The sequence below is a fragment of the Xiphophorus hellerii genome, chromosome 17 (assembly GCF_003331165.1).
Source record: "Xiphophorus hellerii strain 12219 chromosome 17, Xiphophorus_hellerii-4.1, whole genome shotgun sequence".
In the NCBI taxonomy this organism is placed as follows: domain Eukaryota; kingdom Metazoa; phylum Chordata; class Actinopteri; order Cyprinodontiformes; family Poeciliidae; genus Xiphophorus; species Xiphophorus hellerii.
Genome location: NC_045688.1, coordinates 15,218,518 through 15,240,191, shown reverse-complemented (window position 1 = coordinate 15,240,191; position 21,674 = coordinate 15,218,518). Strand labels below are relative to the sequence as shown.

Here is a 21,674-nt window from a genome sequence, read left to right as displayed (position 1 = left end):
ACTCGGAATTTTATTTCAAAGAAATCAAAAGGCATTTCAAAAGAGTTTGCATAAATAACCATGTCTAAGTTGACCCATGTGGAAAGCATGTGGATGTTGTGATGCTAATTTAACGTCAGGTCCTTTGAAAAGAACAACAAATTACTTTCATAGAAGTTAACATGGTCTAATCTGATCTCTACCTGTATGTTTTTAGGATGTAACACAGTTAATGAAATAGTGAAATAAGAGTATGAAATCTTGCTTTATGAACACATCTAATCACACCCAAATGACCATTGCTGGAAAGTCCTTGGTATTGGTCAATTTTACGATTGACCAATCAGCTTTCATAAAAGAAGTGCACAAATATGCTTGTTCTGCCAAAAACCAATGCAGATGCTTGCAAGATTTTGAAGCCTTCGCTGTTCTTGTCTACTTCACACATTTGTTGTTGTGTTCTGGGAGCAGTCACACATTCTCACCGTGAGAAATCGATCGGAAATTCCGACTTCTTGGTCAGAAACATCAACTGGAACGCCCCCAGAAGTCAGACTTCGCACTTGGAAAGCGGTAGAAACTCCAACTCACCCCATATTCTTAAGGCCAACTACGTGTTTCAATATGGCTACTCCTCACATTTACAGGGTCAAGGTACACCACATTTCAACCAATAAAAGGCAAAGACCAAATAGCACTCAACTGTTGGCAGGAAAATACAAAAACAATTAGACTAGAATTCACCAAAATGCATGTTGATAAGACCCGAGGTTTCTTCACTATCTGATGAGCTGATGGGAAGAAGCTGAAACCTTTTTGGCCTGTTGCTTAATCTCTTTGTTAATCAAAGGAAAAAGGAAGCTTTTACAGAAAAGAATGCCAAAGCGTAAAAAAAAAATAAAAATAAGGGAGTTGTCTTGTTATTGGGCTACTTCACAGCATCTAACATTGAATATTTCCGGGGCATAACAAAGTCTCAAGGCTACCATGGCATTCTGGAGCAAATCATACTCCCCAATGCCAGAAAACTCAGCATCGGTTGCAGGTTACGGGTAAAGAAAGCATTGGGCTATTCTTTAATGGCCATCCAAAGGCATATACAAACAGATCTGTGATCATCCTTTAAACATGAGACAGCTTGAACACTTTGCTGAGCAGGATTGTGTCAAACGACCTGTTGCACCACTTTACCTTCCTTTTCAAAGTCATGTGCTACTTTGTGTTGGTCTGTCACAAAGAAAAGCTGATTTTGTTGCGCCACAAAACACAGGGAAACTTCAAATTGTTCATCTGCCCAAGAACTTGGAGTGAAAACCACCGGAACTTTATTACTTCTCCTTCTTCATTTTTATGAGTTTGCGCTGTTTACATCCATGTGTGACTTGGGAAATCACTCCTCGGTGGGACGAAGCAAGGGAAACGGCGAGAGAATAAACGTCGTCTTTTAACGGAGAACAATCCTTCTCTAATTCTTGTAATTGTTGCCTCATAATGTGACACATTCATACCAGCGTGATGCATTCAGCCCGGAGTCTGCTTAGGATGCGGCGGATCGAGTTGGAGAGTTCATCGGTTTACAATGAGGAACAATGAAATCCCCCGATCTGTTTCAGAAACGCTGCTCGCTTGTGATGCATACAAGTTCCACAATGAGATCCTGCGTTGTTGATAATATTGAAAGCGATCGAGAAGGCCCAAACCAGACACTAGACAAAGGGGATTGTCTTGATTATTTGTCTGTGATGGCTTCGAGGATAAGAATGACTGAGATTAAGGCCTGCTGAGAGAGGAAAAAAAGGGAAAGAGGGGGCGAGGAGAAGTAGAGAATGGGTATGAGTAGACTGGAGTAGCGCTCTGTGATAACTGCCAGCCAACAGCCTGTTTGATCCTGAGGGATGGCATGGAGGATGTAAGGCGTTTGAAGCTGACAATCCCTTTGTGATGATAACACATGTTTTTTAGCGCGCTCGCTGATCCTCCCTTTCCCATTGTATTGCGGGTAGCAGACGGCAGCTGCCTGGGCATTGTAGCGCTGCCGCTAATCTGAGACAATATCTTTAGGCCCGGCGCAGTTCTAAAGCAGCTGTCGGCATTGTGGGAAGCACTCCTAATCTGCTTCAGTATCTTTTAGCCCCTCGTTTAGCTCTTTGATCCTCTCCCATTATGCTCCCCTCGCCGCTCACGACGAGCGGCTGAGCCTGGCAAAGCTGTGCTGGAATGTTGGATCTGCGGGGAGAAAGGGAACGAGAGGGGGGAAACCCGCGCAGAGCTCCCCGTCAGAGGCTCGTCTGAAAAGTGATGTCTCGCACTGCGCTTCCGCGTGCGGCCTTTTGACAGCCCTCACCGAACAATGAGGGAGATGGAGATGGTAAGGACTGCTTGTTCTCCTGGCTTTCATCTAGAGGTTTTGGTCTAAAGCTGCAGTTTGATTCCTTTATGGGGTAGGTCAGTGTTTTGAAAGTGAGATTCTGTTGGTGTACTACAGAAGTCCCCTGTTTTGGCCTTTTATTAACACTCTTTTATATATTCTAGTACTCGTATGACAACATGAAGTAGGCCAGAAGAACTTATGTTGAACAATCCCTGAAATCTGTCAGTCTGGAGAGAGTTAAAGATATTTCTAAGGTTTTGGGAGTCCTGCAAACCACCGTTAGAATCATAATCCTTTAATGGGGGGAAACAAAGAACAGCGGTGAACCTTACCCAGATTGACCAGTCAACCAAAAATGGCATTCATGGAAGAATCTCAAGGGAAAAAACCATTGCTGACCAAAAAGAACGATAAGGCATATAACACAATTGGAAAAAATAAAAAATCTTGATGATCCTCTAGATCATAGGACCTCAAATCCAGGTTTCAAGAGCCAGTGTCCTGCAGGACTCTTGGGAACTTGACTGCATACTGAGGAGGTAATTCAACCATTTGACTCCAGTGTGTTGGACCAGGGACACACCAAAAAGTTGCAGAACTTTTAGCTCTGGGAAAATATACCCTGAGCTAAAGAGACAAACGTTGAACGTTTTGGAAGGTGTCCATCCCTAACCTGGCTATTGCCCTTCCTGCACAATTCCACTTGATTCTAATCTCTCTTCATCGTCCCATCTGGGCTTTATCCCACTAAGGTGCATTTTCTCCGGTTGAATTTCAACCAGGCCAAACAGCGAACAGAAGGAGAAGCTGTGAACAATGACATAGATTTTTTTTTTTTTTAGAATCGCAGTCCGCCTGTAGTTTTAGCACTGCCACCAGATAAAGTGAACAAAGCCGTTAAATGCGTGTTGGCCATGTTTCCAAATATTCCGTCAACATTAACACCCAGCTGGTTCGGTTTTGCACGTCTGCCTTCGTAGTGGAGGACGGTTGTTTGCAGTTCAGGCAATTTCTGGTAAGTTTCATAGCATCAAATTGCCTCATTGCATATGTCATGGGTAAACATGATTCACTCAGTAACATTTCGGACTTCAACAGAGTCCATGCCTCCAGCAAGCAATCATAACCAAGAGTCCAGACTCTGTCTAGAACAAAGGGCTGGTGTTTACCAGTCTAGTCCATCCCATTAAACCGGGTGTAAAACAAGCAGCATTTCAGAAAATCAGTGACAGAGGAAAATATAAATTTTGTTTTATCTTTAGCAGAAACTTTTCAAGCAGAATGCCTGGTCATAATGTCCAGCCAAGTTCAGACTTGAATTCAATTAGGACGCTGTGGAATGACCTGAAACAGGTTGTTGGTGCTTGAAAAACCCTCCAATTTGGCCACAATAAAGAAACAATTCTAGACGGAAGAGTGGGCCAAAATTTCTACACAGCAAAGTTTAAGACTCACTGCCAGTTCTCGTAAATGCTTAATAGCAGTTGTTCTCGGCCAAGGGTGTTAGTGATTAGACGTAGGAGGCTATTTCTTTTCAAGCAGGGTCAGATTGGTGTGGGTAGCTTTCATTGCTTAATAAATTAAATCATCATTTGATAACATTTAAGATTAGCAGAAAAGCACAACAACTAAAATTTGGGAGGGTCAAAATAATATTTAACAGCATTATACACAAACACCTGACGTTCCAGATAAAGTACTCCATTTCCTCACATTTGGAGAAACAACTTCTTGTCATCTTTAAGTCAGGAAGCCAGTAAGTCAAAATGAGAATGTAAAAAAAATAAAATAAATAAATAAAGATCGGGTAAGGTGTCGTGGAGGTGTGTGCATCAGTTGGGGGTGTTAGCAATCTGCAGTGAGCTGAGAGGAGACAAGCTGCACACAATTAACAGAAAAATAAATACCTCAGCGTGCTTAAGCAAGCCATTAATCAGATATAAATAGAGTGAAGGAGCCCTTTGTGATTAACGAGGTGAGACTCTCTGCTAATTACTGTTTCCCTCTCTTTGGGTAATTAGGTCGCCGCCTTAGTGAGGATGACTGAATCTGTACTGACCCTGCCCCCTCCCATTCACTCTGGCATTTTCCTGATTTACTGTCTGCTCATCTGTGACAGTGGGAGAATGCTGCCATGAGTTGTCGAGTTTTCATCCGTGGTCTCTTGTCTCACTTCGTGCTCTTGAAAAGATAAGTTCACCTGTGCCTCATGGTAAATAAAACTCCCGCCACACCTCTATTTCCCAGGGAAAGATTACGACGTATAAAATGCAAAATAGAGTAACGCAAAAGAAAAGAAGAATTAAACAGTAAGAAAAATGAAGAGATGAATAAAAATGAACTAGAAACATATTAAATAATGGATATGTGTATCTAGTATAAAAGAGAGGATTATCAAGATGGTTTTTTTTTTTATCTACCTTGGCCTATAAAAATAGAATAGTCTTGCTTGCAAGGGACAGATTGATTGTTTCTGTTGTCAAGCCATAGGCTGAACAGTGCTCTGGCAACTGGAGTACCCGGAGAAACCCTAGGTAAGCATGAGGAAAGCATGCAAAACTCTAGCAACATTGCCAGCCTCTATGCTTAAACCTCCACGCCGTTTGGACCACGGCAATGTCCACTACTGTGATCTGCCGTTGAACCTGAAGGAAACAGAGGGAAGAGTCTCCTTGTGCTCCCCCGGAATACGTGACGCAAAAACATCCACCTTGCGGAGATTCTTGCTTTATGAGTTCTCCAGAGTGACACGTCTGATGGATGTTAATGGCAGCCGAGTCGGCACCTCCGCTCTCCCAGGCCGCACCCTCCCGCTACCGCCGGGCTCACTCTCCCGCTCCCCGTCACACACTTCGGGCCGCTGGTGATTTACAAGCGTAATCCATTACTGCACACTTACGCTAATTGTCTTCGGTGGGAAGTGGCTGCTGTGACCTTTTTATTGGAAATGAAAATAAGTGGAGGCGCAGAACAGGCGATATTGGATTCTGTTGTTAATTAATGTGTGTATTATCTGGGTGGATGAAGCCGGGGGGAGGAGGATAATTGAATTACAGTCAGTGAGTTGGATAACGCACTGTTGTAATTGTTCCACTGTATAAGAAGCTGCTCATATTAGGGAGACGAGGAGTGGGTTTGATTCGCTTCGAGAGAATAGTGGAAGTTATTTGTTTGGTTTTGGGTGCGAGGCGTGAATTTAACCATTAGGTTAGCATAAACAAGCTAATAAATTAGCGTCCCACTGTTTTACAGTGCACAATTACTCCCGTTTTATTTCCCTTACTGCATTTATGTAAACGTATTACGTTTAACTGAATTTGGCTGTAAAGCTAAGAGTTTCTAGCAAAAGAGAGTTGAGTCAAAACGCAATGTAAGCCAGTCTGAGCAGGGTGTTTAAATTTCATACAGAGATCACGCAGAACAACATGACCCGGGTTTATTTTGTATATATTTTTATATGTCGATCTTGATTCATTCACGACAATCAAACGCTGGATAAGATTAGTGTGTGTGTGTGTGTGTGTGTGATTCATGTTAGGTTTGAGCAGGACGATGTTTTTCTTTGGGTTGTGTCGCCATCTTGTGGTCACCCGTGGTACAAACTCAGATTTCTGCTGTGATCTGAACCAGCTGACGTCAGTGTGAAGAAACCTGAAGTGAACTTTGAAAAGGTCCGGTTACACTTTTTCGGTGAAAAGCTACATTTTTTTAACCGAGAATCACACTTGTTCTACATTATTAATGAAAAATGTACTTTGAATAAATGTCTTTTTTTTTTTAAAAAAACAATTTATTAAGGAACAAAGAAGCTCTTCTAATAAATCTTTCTCTATGTTGGAAGAGCCCTGAAACGACGGCATACTCTGAAGGAATGTTAATGGCAAAAATAAAAATAGTAATAATCTGCAGATAAAGCCAAACATTTCTCCCATCATAAACACAGTTAAAGTGAGGACACTTCAAGAGTAACGCCCTTATTTGCAAATACTTTATTTTCAAAAGCATTTTTATCCAAGATGGCCTCTTACATCAGGCAACCACACTTTAATGCAATCTTCAAAATAAAATAATAATAAAAAAAAAAAACATAAAAATTCTGCTATGTACATTTTTATTCACATTAGAGTGTAAGCATTACAATACATACGCTCGATGTACATGTAAAATGTTACAGTGGCCAGAGAGATTTACACATAATTTAGAGCCGTCTAAAAATGTGCAGTCATTTTTTTTTTATTGGAACAGATGTATAAACAGAAACAAGTGTAAAAAGTATTTGAATTAATCATTTAGAAATGAATGAAATGTAAAAATAAAATGTGAGAAAATATCAATTTAAAGTAAACATGATCTGAAAGTCTATTAACCACATGTAAAAAGAAAACTTCCTCCTACAGATCCCTTAAAAAATACTAGTGAACTCTAGTTTTTCACATCAGTCGTGGGTGAGAACTTCTACATTAGATTGGGTTCAACTCAAACTGTCAGTTTATTCTTCACTACGTCGCCAAGAAAAACAAGTCAACAGGCTCCAAGAGTCACTTACTAGAAGTGCGAAATATGTGCTTTCACATGTCACACAGGGAAACCAACTCCTTAGCAGGTAATGTGCAGAAACATTTCACACAACATTCCAGGCTGGACTGTGTCCGTGGAACGGGAGTTCCATTTCAAAATATATACATAAAAAAATAGAACTAACTCCATGTCAAAACAGAAATGTGCACAATGTACAAGCAAGGTGGCAGCACTTTGGTCTTGGCTTGTTTGAAAAATGAAGAATAAGTCGGTTTTTGATATCAAGAGGCCATTTCCCTCCCCAACAAACTCGTCATCCGACTAATTTGAGCTTTAAACTAGGCATGGGCCAATTACCGACATCACGGTGAAACGAAAACAACAAAATACAATTTATGGTCCTTTTGATGAGATGCCAGAAAATGTGCCACAGTGCCAAAGTTTGTCCCGACTAGTTAAGACTGCCAATGCTAAAAGCTGTAACGAGCATGCATGCTTGAAGATTCCAACCAGATTTGGTTCGGGTTCATTCTATATTTCAGTATCAAAATAATCTAAAACATAACCACTAAGCAATGTTGTACGGTTTTAAATAGCAGTAGGAATTTTCCACTAAAAACAAAATCAATTGGATCATGTTTATTTTACATTTTGTGTATAAATCTAGAGATTATTTTTTTTACAAAGGTCATTTCTGGAAACGGCATTCCAGCCCATGCCTATTTTAAACAAGAACATTCACCATGCTGCACCTCGTCTCCAAGCACTGGCTCAGACATTTGAGACGTTCGATTTGGGAGTGGTCAGTGTGTAGCACACGAAGACAACCAGAACTGAACAGCAAACTGATGGAATACCAGAGATAATCCCCATACGGACAGTGTAATGGTTTGGTCTTGTCTAAAACAGTAGCGACTTCAATCCCGCTGGCACTCCTGACCCATCGTACGGGTGCAACCATGTTTCCTGCACGACGTTATGAACATGGAATGTTCAAATTCCTGGAAGCAGCTAACCATGAAAAAAAGAAAAAAGAAAAAGAAAAACATAAAAGTGCCAAAGAAAGCATGAAATTTACACCAAGTTGAAAAGGCGATCCAGTGACTCACAACTCGTCAGAATTAAACACGTGACGCCTTCCTACAAGTCGCTGTTTGCAAACAAAACAGCCCTCGTCTAGCTGCTCAGCAGTGACTGCGTGGCTACTCTGGTGTAGCACCCACATATGTACAGTACGAGGTAACATAAGGGTGACAACAAAGCCAGGAGGAAAAGGGTGGGGAACGAAACTCGTATCGCATGAGATTCAAAAAGGAGTCGTCCCGTATCTATTTCTTGGAACACAAAACCGCCTTTGTGTCGTGTGTTGTTGTTTTTTTTTTATCTCCTCCTTTTTACCCTTAAGTCTCTCCATGTTTGCCAGTATTATTATAATCCAGATGAGAAAAAAGAATCCCAGCCTATCAGGTGCCTGCTCCATATCTGTTTTGTAGGAGACTTTGTTTTGTCTCTGTAACAGCTTATACAGTGAAGTACAGAGTACAGTATGCTGATCTAATGCCCACATCCCAGATAGTATCAGTACAAAAATGACTAAATAAGAACCATTTAGTCACATGGGCTTCACATTATAACAGGTCCTCCATTTTAACCCACAAGGTACATTTTCCTTTGGAAAAAAAGGACAATGGGAACCAAAAGGGAATTTCAACACAGTCCTCTAGAGGGCGCCCTGCAGTCATCATATGAGGGTGCAGGCAGGGAGAAAGCAGGAGGAAGAAGAAGAGAGAAATTGTTACGTTTTATTCGGGTAATGTCAGAGCAGCCGTCTCTGGTTTCATCTTGAAGTACTGGTTGAAGCGCAGCTTCGCATATCTTCAGGTAGAAAAGAGAGAAAAGAGCACGGTCAGCAATGAGATGGAACAAAATGCTCTCTGCTAGAGATGCGTCTGCTTCAGCAGACATGGCAGAAAATTTCTGCTGAATACGGAGAAATAGTAATAGTAATAATAATAATAATTAAGCACAAGTTTAAGCACACTAGCTTGTTGTAGGGTAGAAACATACCCAAGGAAGTCAAAGTCGATGGTGGAGAACCTGGATTGAATCAGTGCCCAGAGACCCCAGAAGAAATGAGACGCCTGGACACAAAGATAGAAATAAGAGAAAAGAATCAGGATTACTGAAGGTTATTTTTGAATTATTGGACACAATAAGCAAGCCAGCTGACATGTCTTCTCAGAAAACAAGTAGTTAGCCGTCTTTCAATCATAACACAAAAACAGCCGAGAGGATTTACTGCAGTCAGCTTCATTTTTATTTTTAGCATCGAGGGAGCTTTCAGTAAGATAAAGAAATGTTGATGTTTTATCTAAAAGGTGCACTTAAAAAAAAAACAAAAAAAAACACCATTGACTAAAGGCGTCAATTACTTCTTAGTTATGCCCCACAGGCATTTTTTGCAGGAACGATGGCATGTCTGTTACGCAAAGCATTTCCTAGAAGACTTCACCACACTCAATTCATGAATGAGAGTTCAGTGAAACAACAAAGGGCGTTGACTACGAGGTATTAACAAATTACCAGTCTGACGAGTTTAGATACTGAACAGGAAGAGAATTTAACACTGAAGAGGTGGCAGCAACGTGTTTTGATATATTCTGTCAGTTGAAGCAAAATGCCTGTGTTGTGCAAAAACTAATTTAAACTATAGTTGCGTTTAAGAATCTGGATGAATTGTTGAACAAATGAAAGAGGGAATTACCTGCTTTGTCAATCAGTAAGGTAATTTTTCAAACTCTGCTTTACTGCGATTGATTTATTTATTAACTTACCAAAGCAAACTTGTTGACTTGAACGTACAGGATCTCCACCTCTGTGTCTGTGACCTCACCATCCTGGCCCTTGTGCTCCTTGTAGGCCTCCAGGTACGAGCGCAGCCACTGTAGCTGAAAGGCCCGCTCCGGGTAGTGACTATAGTCCACTTCATTCAGGCCTAAAACATGAGAAGATGGACAATAATTTTAAAAAACAACAGAAATTTCAACAGCAAAAATGAAACATTTCAGATTTTGTGGATTTGTACTCACCAGCAAACTCATTGAAATGATTCCCAATATCATAGGCCTGGTAATTGTACCCTGCATACTCGTAGTCAATGAACTTTACACTGCCTGGAAACAGAAGGCGCATTGTTTAGACAGTGATGCCGGACATGCAGATGCAATGATTATGTTGTTTCCCTTTTAATAACTCTGTCAAAGCTCTATGTTTTAGTCAGCTAAATGGACAAGCCGTCTAGGCAGCCAATTGCAGGGGCGAGAAGTAAGAGTTTGCATTTTGAGGAGTAAATAGAAACTAGAGGAAGCCAGAAAGATGTGTGTACTCAAACTATAAAGCCCCTTCCAGTAAGTTTAAGAAATGTAGGCTTTTTTATTTATGGAGAACGAGGAAGCTTGAACCAAGGTAATGGAAAAAAAAAAAAGAGAAAGAAAAAAAGCTTCCACATTTTCACTCGCACTATAATTTATTATAGTAAGACTTATTGTGGGCTGCTTGTTTCTTCGGTTTGAAATGAAAACATGCAGACGCACACAGAAAAGGGTGACTGGGATACATGAGAGGTGAAAATGTGTGAGGCACGGTGCAACACTTGTAAAAGTCTGCTGGGAGGAGGGCAAGCTGACTTTCCAGTGAGTATTTGTTTTGGATACATGCAGAGCGTAAGAAGGAAACTGGCCAGACAAAACTTTTTGGAAAGGCACGGAAAAACAAAGAGAGATGGAAACAAAAGCAGAAGGTGAAAGGGTAAAGCACAAAAAAACAAAAAACACTGAGGGGCAGAGAGTCAGTAGAAAGACAGCAACACACCAAGAGTTATAATCTCTCTCATTTGCAAAATGAGAGAGATTATAAAATATCTTTATCAGATCTTTGTATATGCAGGTTTAAGTCGGTGTGGAGTAGAGATGCAAACAATCAACCGTCGGACGATTAATTGTAGACCTTTGATTGTTGATTAAATGGTTTATTAGATTAAAATTTGTTCCAATAACATCCACTTAGTTTTGTTACATTTTATAAAATGTGTGTAAGTTTAATAATGTGAGAAAAACACAGTTATCCGTTTATTCATTCAGTATTTAACACAGCCGACACAAAAATGGTTAAAATACAATGTGCTTTTTTCCAAAATTCAGCACATTATGAAATGTGTAGCCCTCAATAATGTTACGGAAAGACGTTCAGCCCTCTTCATACAACAGAAAACTAAGGTTTTTAAGTAAATGGTGGTTATTAATCGTTAGTTGATCGATGAGATCAATCAACTTTAAATTAAATCGATGACTTCCATCCCTAATGTGGAAATTATTAAACCACTTTATTGCATAAAGATATCGCCTATCATTTGAATATCTGACTTGTCCTCTTTAAGTTACATGGAGTATTACGGAGGACGTCTTGAGGTCGTCACAGACTTTATTGGAAACATAAAAACTAAGTTGTATGAGCTTTTAGCCAACAGGGGATCGGAGGAAGCTTTCTGTACTTAAAACAGCGTTAATGCATGTGCATGGATTGTGCGTGGGAATTAATTGCCAACTGTTTGAACAGAACATTTAAAGCCACAAGCTGACAAGCACGTAAGCAAACGTACACAGTCTGCCACGGCGATTGTCTCTATCGATACGTTCTGCTCTGGAATTCGGTTTCATCTCCGGTGCGGGTTGGAGCTGAAAGCTGGCAGACAAGATCTGATCCAGCACCTGGCTGCTACATCCATGTGTTCTGACTGGTATAATGGAAAAATCTGCAGAGACGTCATGTCATGAGTACACGTCATGTTTTGAATCTGTTGTGAGGCGTGGACTTAAAAAAAACAACAAAAAAAAACTTGTAACTTTTTAACTGTTTCGTTCATCCAAACATCATACTTTTTGGGTGAGGTCACTGAAACTATGACTTAATAGGCGTGTCGTATGGAGTGATGGTTCCAGCTGCAAAATACATCAACCCGAATGTATTTTCTCAAGATGATAATCTGGATTTGAAATGTCAAATTTCATTGTTCTGTTAGCTTAGCTCTACATTTTGTTTTTAAACATGTAAAATAAACCATCAAAAATGTGTTGCTGCCTTGGTGCTTTTTTTTTTTTTTAAACCACTGACAAAATGAAGCATCAGCACTAACAGACAAAGAAAGGAGGAAGTAGTCAGTCATGAGGCGGTTTATCTCAAAATCCAAACCCTTACTTTGACAGGCCCGCTGATACAGAAAATAAACCCCCGCCCCCGAAATTCTGTTTCCGAGTAGCAACCTAATAGTTTTACTTCTTAAACGTTCGTCAATTCCTTAAACCTGACATATAGGAAGAATAATTTTTCTCAGGCTGGACTAGAGAGAAAGACACTTTGAGGTGGGTTACCAGCCGGCGTGTAGGTCCTAGCGGGACACAACTGAACACCTCCGGGCAGTGGCTATAGCCCCCCTGTGCAGCAGATGAAAAGGTTTGGGCAAACACATCTTTCACACATGCTCACACTCCTCACACATTTGTCTTTTAACCATTCTCTCACAGTTTCCAGACATCAGGGCCTGCTGCCAAATAAAAAAAAATTTAAAAAATCCCATCTCAACTTTTACAGCAACAGTCTCTTCCCTCTACAGTTTCAGTCACCTGCCACTCCCCCTCCCAATGCTCTGCTCCTATTGGCTCAGCAAAAGTCCAATGGTGTAAGACCTCTGCTGCTTTTTCATGTGACAGGATCTTTGAGAGGCCTGCTTATGGGTTTCAATCTACTTTTTGAATAACATGAGAAGTGAAAAGAAAGAGAAATACTCAGCATGTGACTGGGTTTTTTGAGATGAAAGGTGAGCATTATTTTTGGGCAACACTAAAAGCTAAGTGACTTTGCACTTCCACCCTGGGTTTTTTGGTTTTATTCACACAGGAAGTGGCACTTTCTACTGTATCAATTTTGTCCAACAGAGAAAAAGGCACAAGAAGCAGCCTGGCAGCAAACCTGTTCTCGTATCTACTCAATTAAAAGCTTCAACTACAGTGACTTGAAAAAGTTTGTCTCTTGACCTTGAACCAGAACAAAGTAGCAAACATTTACTTAAGGAAAGGAAATAGGACAAATGGTTCTCAAAATTATTTTAGAGGGAAAAAAATTATAATGGAAAAGTGTGGCGTGTTTTTGTACTTAACCCACCTGAGTTGATACTTTATAGAATCACCTTTCAACACAATATGTTTACCAGCTTTGTGCTTAGATTGTTTTTTTTGAGTGTTTCTTTGAAAAAAAGCTTAAAAAAAAAGGATGAAAAGTGTCTGATTACAGTAATTTCAAAGTTTGGCTCATGATTCTCAGTTGAGTTTAGTTCTGGACTTTGACTAGGCTATTTTATGCTACCATTTGGTCACTAATGGTCTCCAACAAATTCCTTAAGAGAAAAAAAATGATACACAGGTGACTTCAAGATATTTATGAAGGAAACCAATTTCACTGGATTTTACTAGGGGGGCTGAATACAAAGGGTTCACCATATTATTCAGATTTCTATGTGAAAAAAATAAAATGGTGGAGCAACTACATATCTTTTTTCTTTCACTTTTAAATTATATACTACTTTGAGTCGGTATAAAACATAAAATCCCATTAAAATATATTCAAGTTTTTTGGTTTTTATGTTACAAAAAATTTAAGAGGTAAGAAAAAGTTAAACTAAATTAAAATCATCTGAAAAGATAAAGACAAACATAGAATAATTAAAGCTGCAGGCTTTGCATGTCGAGTGCGTTTAAGTTTATTTTTGTGTTTGCATTTTAAGATATCTAGTGTTCTGGCATGGGTCTAAAGTATTTTTCCTGCAAAGATTTCTGACTAATTTGCCAACAACGAAACTCCTGAACCTGTTTTAACTGACACCTGAGACATGATTGTGCAAGAGAAAACACGTACATAGATTAAAACACGTACATAGATTAAAGCACGTACATAGATTTCACGCCCACTGATCTACGAGTACAAGGAAGGATTCCTTTAAGATGGTATTGAGGGATTGTACACAGATACCGGTTATTCCTGTGTGTAAAAGTGTGACAGAGAGCAGGGAACATGTTCAGGAAACACTGATCGCTATCTTTGCTGACTATCTGTGCTGTAAGTGAGCATGTCGACAAAACAACGGACAGTACAGCTGCTTTTAAACTGTCTTCACATAAGCATGTTTCAGCCTATAAAGATAAAGTTGATATTCTTTATCAACTTTATCTTGTCGTTTACGCCCATGACAAGACCAGAACCAAGAATTTCCACAAGTCACACACTGTCAAACTTTCCGGAATAAAACACCTGTTGATTCGATGTTCCTCAACATGTATTTTGTAATTATATTACCAAACAGTAGATTTACTGATTTGTCATCATTTTTATTTGATTAAACAAAGTACTTTCTAAAACATACAACTACGAGTGACAAGGTTGGGTTTAAGGTTGGGTTTGGTCTTGTCTGTAGGCATACTATCAGGAAAAGAAACCAAAATATCACACCATCATATTTTTTGTAACTATTTAGTCATCCCTGTGATTAAAATACTGATACTTTAGATGTTTATTTTGATATTAAGATGTCATGTGAACAACTGACTGCTGATACGCATGTATGTGGCTCCTACTGCTGCCATGAACTCATCCCGATTAGCCTGAGCAGTGGGCACACTACATGAGGGTCCCTCACAGTGCTGGTTAGTCTCTCTCCACTGCCTCCCCAAAGGGCATGGCGGCCCAGCAGCAGCGGCAGTCAAAGCCTCCGCCGTCACTCCTGGGGGAGAAAAGCTAGACACAAGGAGCTGTGAGAATTTCCTCACCCCCCCGTCGCAAATAGACGAGGGGGCCGACAGCTCGCACATCCTCCTTCACCCCACCGACCAGACTGTGCTCTTCCGTTCACCTATTGTGTTTTATTGTTATCAACAACAAAGTAGAACAGTTTCACTGGCTAGCCAGAAAGATGCTGCTTTGTGTAAAAGTGGGACACATTATGAGCAAAGTGGTAACATTACAGCCTCAGGAGGATAAACTCAGAGACTTAGTATGCAAACTCATTTAATGTTAGCTATTGTTCCAACTTCAGTAAAAGCAGCACAGAATTAGAACTTAGACATAAAAAAATGACTAAATAAAAAAAATGTAAACTCTTAAAAATTGAGCTAATTTGCAATGAATGAAAATTCTAAAGTGTTGCACATATTAAGTTGGGCTGAATCTCCTCTTACCTTCATGTGAAGTAGAAACTTTGGCAGAACAAGGAACTAGAATGTCTAATCTGATCTAATTCAATGTTTGCAGACGAATACAGACACTACCAAGCAGTGTGCAGGAGATGACATCCCCTGAATGCACCCCTGCCCAATACGAAGACTCACACCAGCAACCAGTCACACAGAAACGTCCAAGACTGCACCTCTGTGGCTCATACTCACCTTCCCTCTGGTTATAAATGATGTTTTTGCAAAGCAGATCGTTGTGGCAAAGAACTACAGGAGAGCCCAGCACTGACAAGCTCTGCTGCAGCCACAGCAGCTCTTTGCTGAGGGACTGAGGGCCGGGGACCTCCATGTTCAACCTGGAGGGAGCCAAAAGGTCCACACTCTGAGCCATGCTGTTGTATTATGCAGGAAAATAGACTGGTTTATGTCAAGAACTAGTTAAATTTGTTTTTTGCCTTTGCATAAAAATACCATCTAGCAGAGACAAATGAACAAATGACACCTGTCAGGTGAGGAAAAGTATGTGATTATCTCATTATGACTTCATGTTCTGGTTACAGTTTGGGTTCCTGGGACTGCTGTGGCTGGTACGCAAAATTTCGCAACCCAGCAGGAACAGGACATCAGCAGCTAATTTTTTCCCTATGGCTTTAACAGCTACCAAAACCAGTTCTCAACATATTTTACTACCAACGCAATGCAGACTAGATAATATTTTTCCATTAACGCCACTAGATGCAACATTTTTCAATAAGAAGTGAATTTTTAAGTTGTTTAAGAGTTAAGAGACAAGCACTCACCTGTCATGATCCTGGAAGCACTTGGAAATGAGCGCAAAGTACTTGCCCATCTTCAGCCACAGGTCAGAGCGGGGAACCCAGCCATTGTGGGCGTGGATGGCATGGTACTTGGCCAGCTGTCTCGCAATAAGCCTGCATGGCAAGGGCATCGAATATCAATATGTAAAGATGTCACTGTAAACCAATATGACCAAAGACATGCCCCATACTGCTAATCAGCTTACAGACGTGTAAATATAGATTTGAGTTGGAAATGTCACTTTAAACGGGGGAAAATCAGAGCAAAGAACCAAGACTGTATTTTGTTTGCTTTATTACCAACAGCAATATGACACAAGACATCTAAAACAGGAATTATAAAATAACCAGCTCTTACAGTACAAGGCTTTTTAGTCCACGCAAATCAAGCATTTGTGATCGCATCAACCAACTTTCGTTCCTATATTATTATTCCTTCATTAGACACTAGCTGCGTTTCCATTACAAATGTACGCAAAACTTTTTTCATCTTCCGCTGATGTTGAAAAAAACTGAATTTTGCAATTGCAATTAAAATCACACATGAAGAACTTTGTTCACGCAATAAGTCATTGAAAAACACGCCACGCCGTCATCCTCCAACTACTTCCTGTCGTCTTCTTCATCTTTTCCGCCAGCAGTAACATCTGGCATTAATCACATTACTTATGCGATGTGAAACAAATAAGCACTCACCAGCACTCAAACTAAATTAAAATCATCTGAAAAGGTGAAGACAAACATAGAATAATTAAGGCTGCAGGCTTTGCATGTCGAGTGCGTTTAAGTTTATTTTTGTGTTTGCATTTTAAGATATCTAGTGTTCTGGCATGGGTCTAAAGCATTTTTCCTGCAAAGATTTCTGACTAATTTTCCAACAACAAAAAACCTGAACCTGTTTTAACTGACTGTTTTAACTAACCATCACACTTTTCTAAAAACACTAATTTCGATACGGCCAAAAAAATAAAAATATCACCGCATTCTAGTGCAAAAACTTTATCAAAAAACATGAGATATTTCAAACTTGCTGTGTTTCTGTTAAGCAAATTTATTTTTGTAATTCCAATTTGCTCAATTATATGTTCAATAGAAATGCAGAACATTGAAGGTGATTCTCATGATCATCGACTTGTCAGATGAAAAAACGAAAACAAAACAAAACACCATATATCACTGGAACTTAAAAAGAAAGTATGAAGATAAAAATTAAAAATGTAACTTAGCACTTTTACTGTTTTGACTGCAGATTGGGATTTTCGTCCCGGTTTGTCTTCTTCCCTTACCTGAAAACAGCTTGGCTACGGATATGCTCCGGTTCCAAGGCAGTTCCTTGCAGAAATTCATAGCAGAGGCCATTGTTGAAGGTGCAGTAAAGGCGGGGGGCACAGCGGTGCGCATGCAGAACTCTGAAACTTTTAATCTCGTTGTCCCGGTCGACCAGCAGCTCCGTTTTGTTGCCATAAATGCGGACCAGGACCACATCCTGCATGACTGGGCCCACATAGCAGCCAAGCAGCTTGTTGGTTATTCCATCAGTGAAAAACTGCAGAGAGGAACAACATCACCTACAGTAAATTGTGGGGCCATGGACATGACTTTGAGTACCAGCTTTTATATTTCATGCATTATTTTAACTCCAGACCTGTGTTTAAAAACAACTCATTAGGACAGAAGCATTACTATGAAACTAGTTTCATTTTGTCCCACTTTGGTAAACATTGGAGGCACGCTGCAGCGGTTGCAATTGAGAAGCAAGGATTATAGTGGTGGATCAGATATCAAGGGCTTTGATTCCTTTACTGTCCATTTCATTTATCGTGGGTTCATTTAATGTTTTTGATCATTTTTTAAAATTTATTTTAGATATTTAAAATATCTTCTAGTTCCAGTGTTACCTGTCCTTTAAAAAAAAAAAGATTTATTATTATTTGATAGGGTAAACTTGTGTCATTATGCGATCGTTGCTATTATATTGCTTGAAAGTGGTCTCAAAAACAAAAATATTACCGTTTATCCCAATAATTTCTGGGACAATTTATCGTTCAGTAAAATGTGTTATTGTGACAGGTCTGTTTATTTCATAAAGTATAGTTTAGCTAAAGGTTGCCTGCATACACAAGAAATAAAATTAATGTGCAAGTATTTATAAAAATTCTGAAGACTTTCTATTTTTATGTTTAATCTATTAAACATTAGCAGAAAAGTGACTAACAGTAATCTGCTGTGGCCACAAACATACTATAATAACCTTCTGTAGAAACCTGTTTAGCTATTGAATTTTGTTTGTACTTCCATAGAATGAATTGCTCTGACATGTTTTTTTATATCAAAAATATTCAAATGTAAAGCACCTGGTTGTAAATAGGTCAACTACAAAAAAAGGCAAATGAATGAAGGGTTGAAGGATTTAACCATTAAGCTTAGAGCAGGTCAGGATGTGGTAAACATTAATAGAGTAAAACAGACTGAACTAGAAGTGTGACTTTGTTTGACCAATTTAAACTGACCTATCGGCACAACAAAGCTGGAAATTTACTGGGGAGGGAGATAAAGGGAGATCTCAGCTTGCTACGCAACAGTCAGACTGTTTACTCTGTCTAGGACTGACAGAGAATGACAGGATTGCGTGGAATTTTATTTTTCCACGCACAAGGACCGACTGGTATTTGCTGAACCCCCCACTTTGCCTCATTGATGAAAACAGGGAAAAGCAGCGGGGCATGTGATCCTCCGTCCTGGCTGTGTTTACTAAGCTGAGCCACACCCCCGGGCCATCACAGGAGAGGAAAATTTTTTCCTGCTCCACTTGGACTAATTTACGTGTGACTCGCAGCATTTATCTGTGCCGATGGCGTGAGTCAGGTACTGTTTGACTTTAGGACATCTGTAATCTTAAAGGATTAGATCAAGTGAATTATGCAAATCATAAATGCAAACGTCTGAGAGTCAAGCTCACGCGGTCGTCGACATTTCTTCCAGAAGTTTCCAAAGCTGCGTTATGAAATCCTTCTGATCTCTTAGCTCTAATTATTGGCTTCCCTAACTTCATGAGCTAATAAGTAGTGGTGCTTCATGATATGGGAGACATGCGGGGGTTAAAAGAAAAAGAAAACATTATTCAAGTTTCAAACCAGACAAGTTTTCTATGCTTATTTCCCTTTTCCGTGGGAAAAAAGCACCCCTGCTGTGTGGGAGTGTAGATAAATAATTAAAAAGTCTACTTCAAATATGCAAATGATACCTAGATTCCCAATTATTACAACATATGTCACAACAGCAAATACAACTTTATTACTTTAAAACTATATATATATGAAAACAAATGAAAAAAAAAACCTAAGTGTCAATATTAAAATCCCCATTTTTTCCATATTTATAATAAACTACATATCCGTGGTTCTTATTTTCGTTTTTTCTTAACCTTTTTTTCTTTTTCGGGAGAGAGAGAGGGGGTGGGGGAACATGGCCTCGCCCTGGGCGCCAGTCAGGATAGAAACACCACTGCTAACAAATTTACAGAGTTGTGCCAAGGTTTCGATAAAGACTGCTCCAAACACAACCAGTTCTGTTATCTTAACAAATAAAACGGGGGTGCAAGCAGGGTTTTACACCCAATAAAAAGCGAAATCAAAATACTCGGTTCTAGATGCTAACCGCAAAGTGAAAATACTCATGATAAAAGGGTCGCCTTCTATCTCTGCATCTATCGATAAGTTAATCCACCACTTTTGGATACAATGAAATGTATTTTAGTTGGAATATAGCACATATTTGTCCGTCTAGCGCCTTGCAATGATATTATAATCCTTCCGTTTCGTCTGACGTAAGCCTGTGACATTTATTTAAATTGGACACCTAGCTAGCTAACTCGAAGGTAGCAAAAAAAAAAAAAAAAAAAACATTTTCGGTTTTAGAGCGTGCGAAAATACAGTCCACTAAGCAAAGTAATCTTTTTTTACGTTTTCTAAAATAAAACGACCTAAATATTACCTTCATTTTAATTTCGGACGGCTTCCAGCTTGGTCTGAGCTCCTTCATTAGCCGCAATCCACCGGGTCGGTAGTCGTTCTCATCGACCGTCACATCTATTTTGGGCACAGCGGGAGCCTCGTCTGGGACGTGAATGTAGTCGGCCATGGCGAAGACAGCGTTTCACAAGATAACTCACACGGCGAAGTAAGCGGTGCTTAGAAATGGCAACGCGGTGCGCAACGTATGAAACAGAGTAAGTGACTGCGGGTATATATTCCTGGTGCAGTCGCTGTATGGCAACGCCTCTCAGAAAGAACCACCCATCCGTGAGAGAAAAAAAGTTCCCCTGATGCTAGCAGTACGTAACTCCGCCGACTCTTTAGAGCCGCTTGTTTATATCACCAGCGTGCACCGCTGGCGGAGCTTAACGCAGTACACATCATGTTTTATCCGTAGCTGTTCAAATATATGATTTACTACATTTCTAATAACTAAAACATTCAAAGGAATAAATTAATGAAACTTAATGTAGACTGCAAATATAAAACTTACCATAATTCTCTAATTACTGGTTTCTCAATGGTGGACGGCGGAACTAGGCGAATAAGCACAAACGTCCACGACCGTATCAGTCACGTTATGTACACGTCACATCCGTAATAAATAACTTATTTAAAATAAATTTATGTAAGGCATTTAACGTGATATTTCAGTCGCACTTGACAACAATACTATTAATAAAATACTATGCTATTACGTGACCTTCCAGAGAGGAAGAACAGAACCAAGCAACTAACTGAAGGGCAAATATGCAAAGGACATTAGTTGGAAATAAAGACACTCAAAATGTACAGTTTAAATGCGATTCCTTAAATGAATAACTCATAAAAACAATCTGAACTGTATTGATGGCACCTTGATAAAAACGACAGCATTTAACTCTTACATCCAAACAAGCCCTAAAAACCAGCCTTACTTTCTATTACTTTTCCAACGAAAAAAAAACCTATTTGGGTTTTTTTGTTCATGAGAGCCCCCCATGCCCACAAGCTCTCGAGATGAAGGCCAAACATTATTAACAGTATTAACTACATACATTGGTAAATCAGTCGCATCATTCAGAAAAAAAAAATCCACCAAACAACATGAGTTGCTTCACATTTAAGGCAAACTGACAACTTTCCATATAAATCTATAGTCTTTTCCTTGTGAGGTGCTTTCAAATGTGATCAACTTTAATCACAAATGTATTGGTGTGTTTGCTTTATTGTTATATGATATTGTCACAATCAGATGTAGTACTACATCAACAAAAACGTTTGGATTTCAAAACACAGAGTCTCTGCCGACAAAGGCATTGAGTTAAGGTAATGGAGAAAACTTTGCTTTTCCTACTTTCCAATCGCAAACTTTGATGCACTTTATTGAAATTGCACGAGCTACACCAACAGACAAGAAGTACAAAATATAGAGGGAGAATGAAAATAACAAATACGTTTTTCTTATGAATAAATAAATAAAGTCCACTGTATTCACAATTTCTACCAGATAGAAATGAGTATCTTAGATATTAGTGTTAGTATCCTAGAGGACTTTCCGGTACAGAATTTGGGCCACTGAAAAAAATAAATAAAAAAAAAAAGAATTTTGACTTTATTGACCAATTAAATCCAACAAATTCCTCCAGAAATGCAGTTCTTCTTCTTCACAACGCACATCTCTGTCATTGGAGCTGGT

The 21,674-nt window shown here is 39.5% G+C and overlaps 1 protein-coding gene across 1 annotated transcript; it reads right to left on the bottom strand.

Annotated features, from left to right (window-relative positions):
- Window positions 1-6,324: 6,324 nt before the first annotated feature.
- etnk1 (ethanolamine kinase 1) lies at window positions 6,325-20,263 on the bottom strand. Its single transcript, XM_032589846.1, has 8 exons — window positions 19,956-20,263; window positions 17,249-17,508; window positions 15,945-16,076; window positions 15,358-15,500; window positions 9,958-10,041; window positions 9,703-9,863; window positions 8,936-9,009; window positions 6,325-8,743 (listed from the first exon to the last, which is right to left on the bottom strand). Exons 1-8 carry the CDS (start codon window positions 20,100-20,102, stop codon window positions 8,671-8,673), a joined length of 1,074 nt encoding a protein of 357 aa, XP_032445737.1. The 5' UTR covers window positions 20,103-20,263; the 3' UTR covers window positions 6,325-8,670.
- Window positions 20,264-21,674: the final 1,411 nt, after the last annotated feature.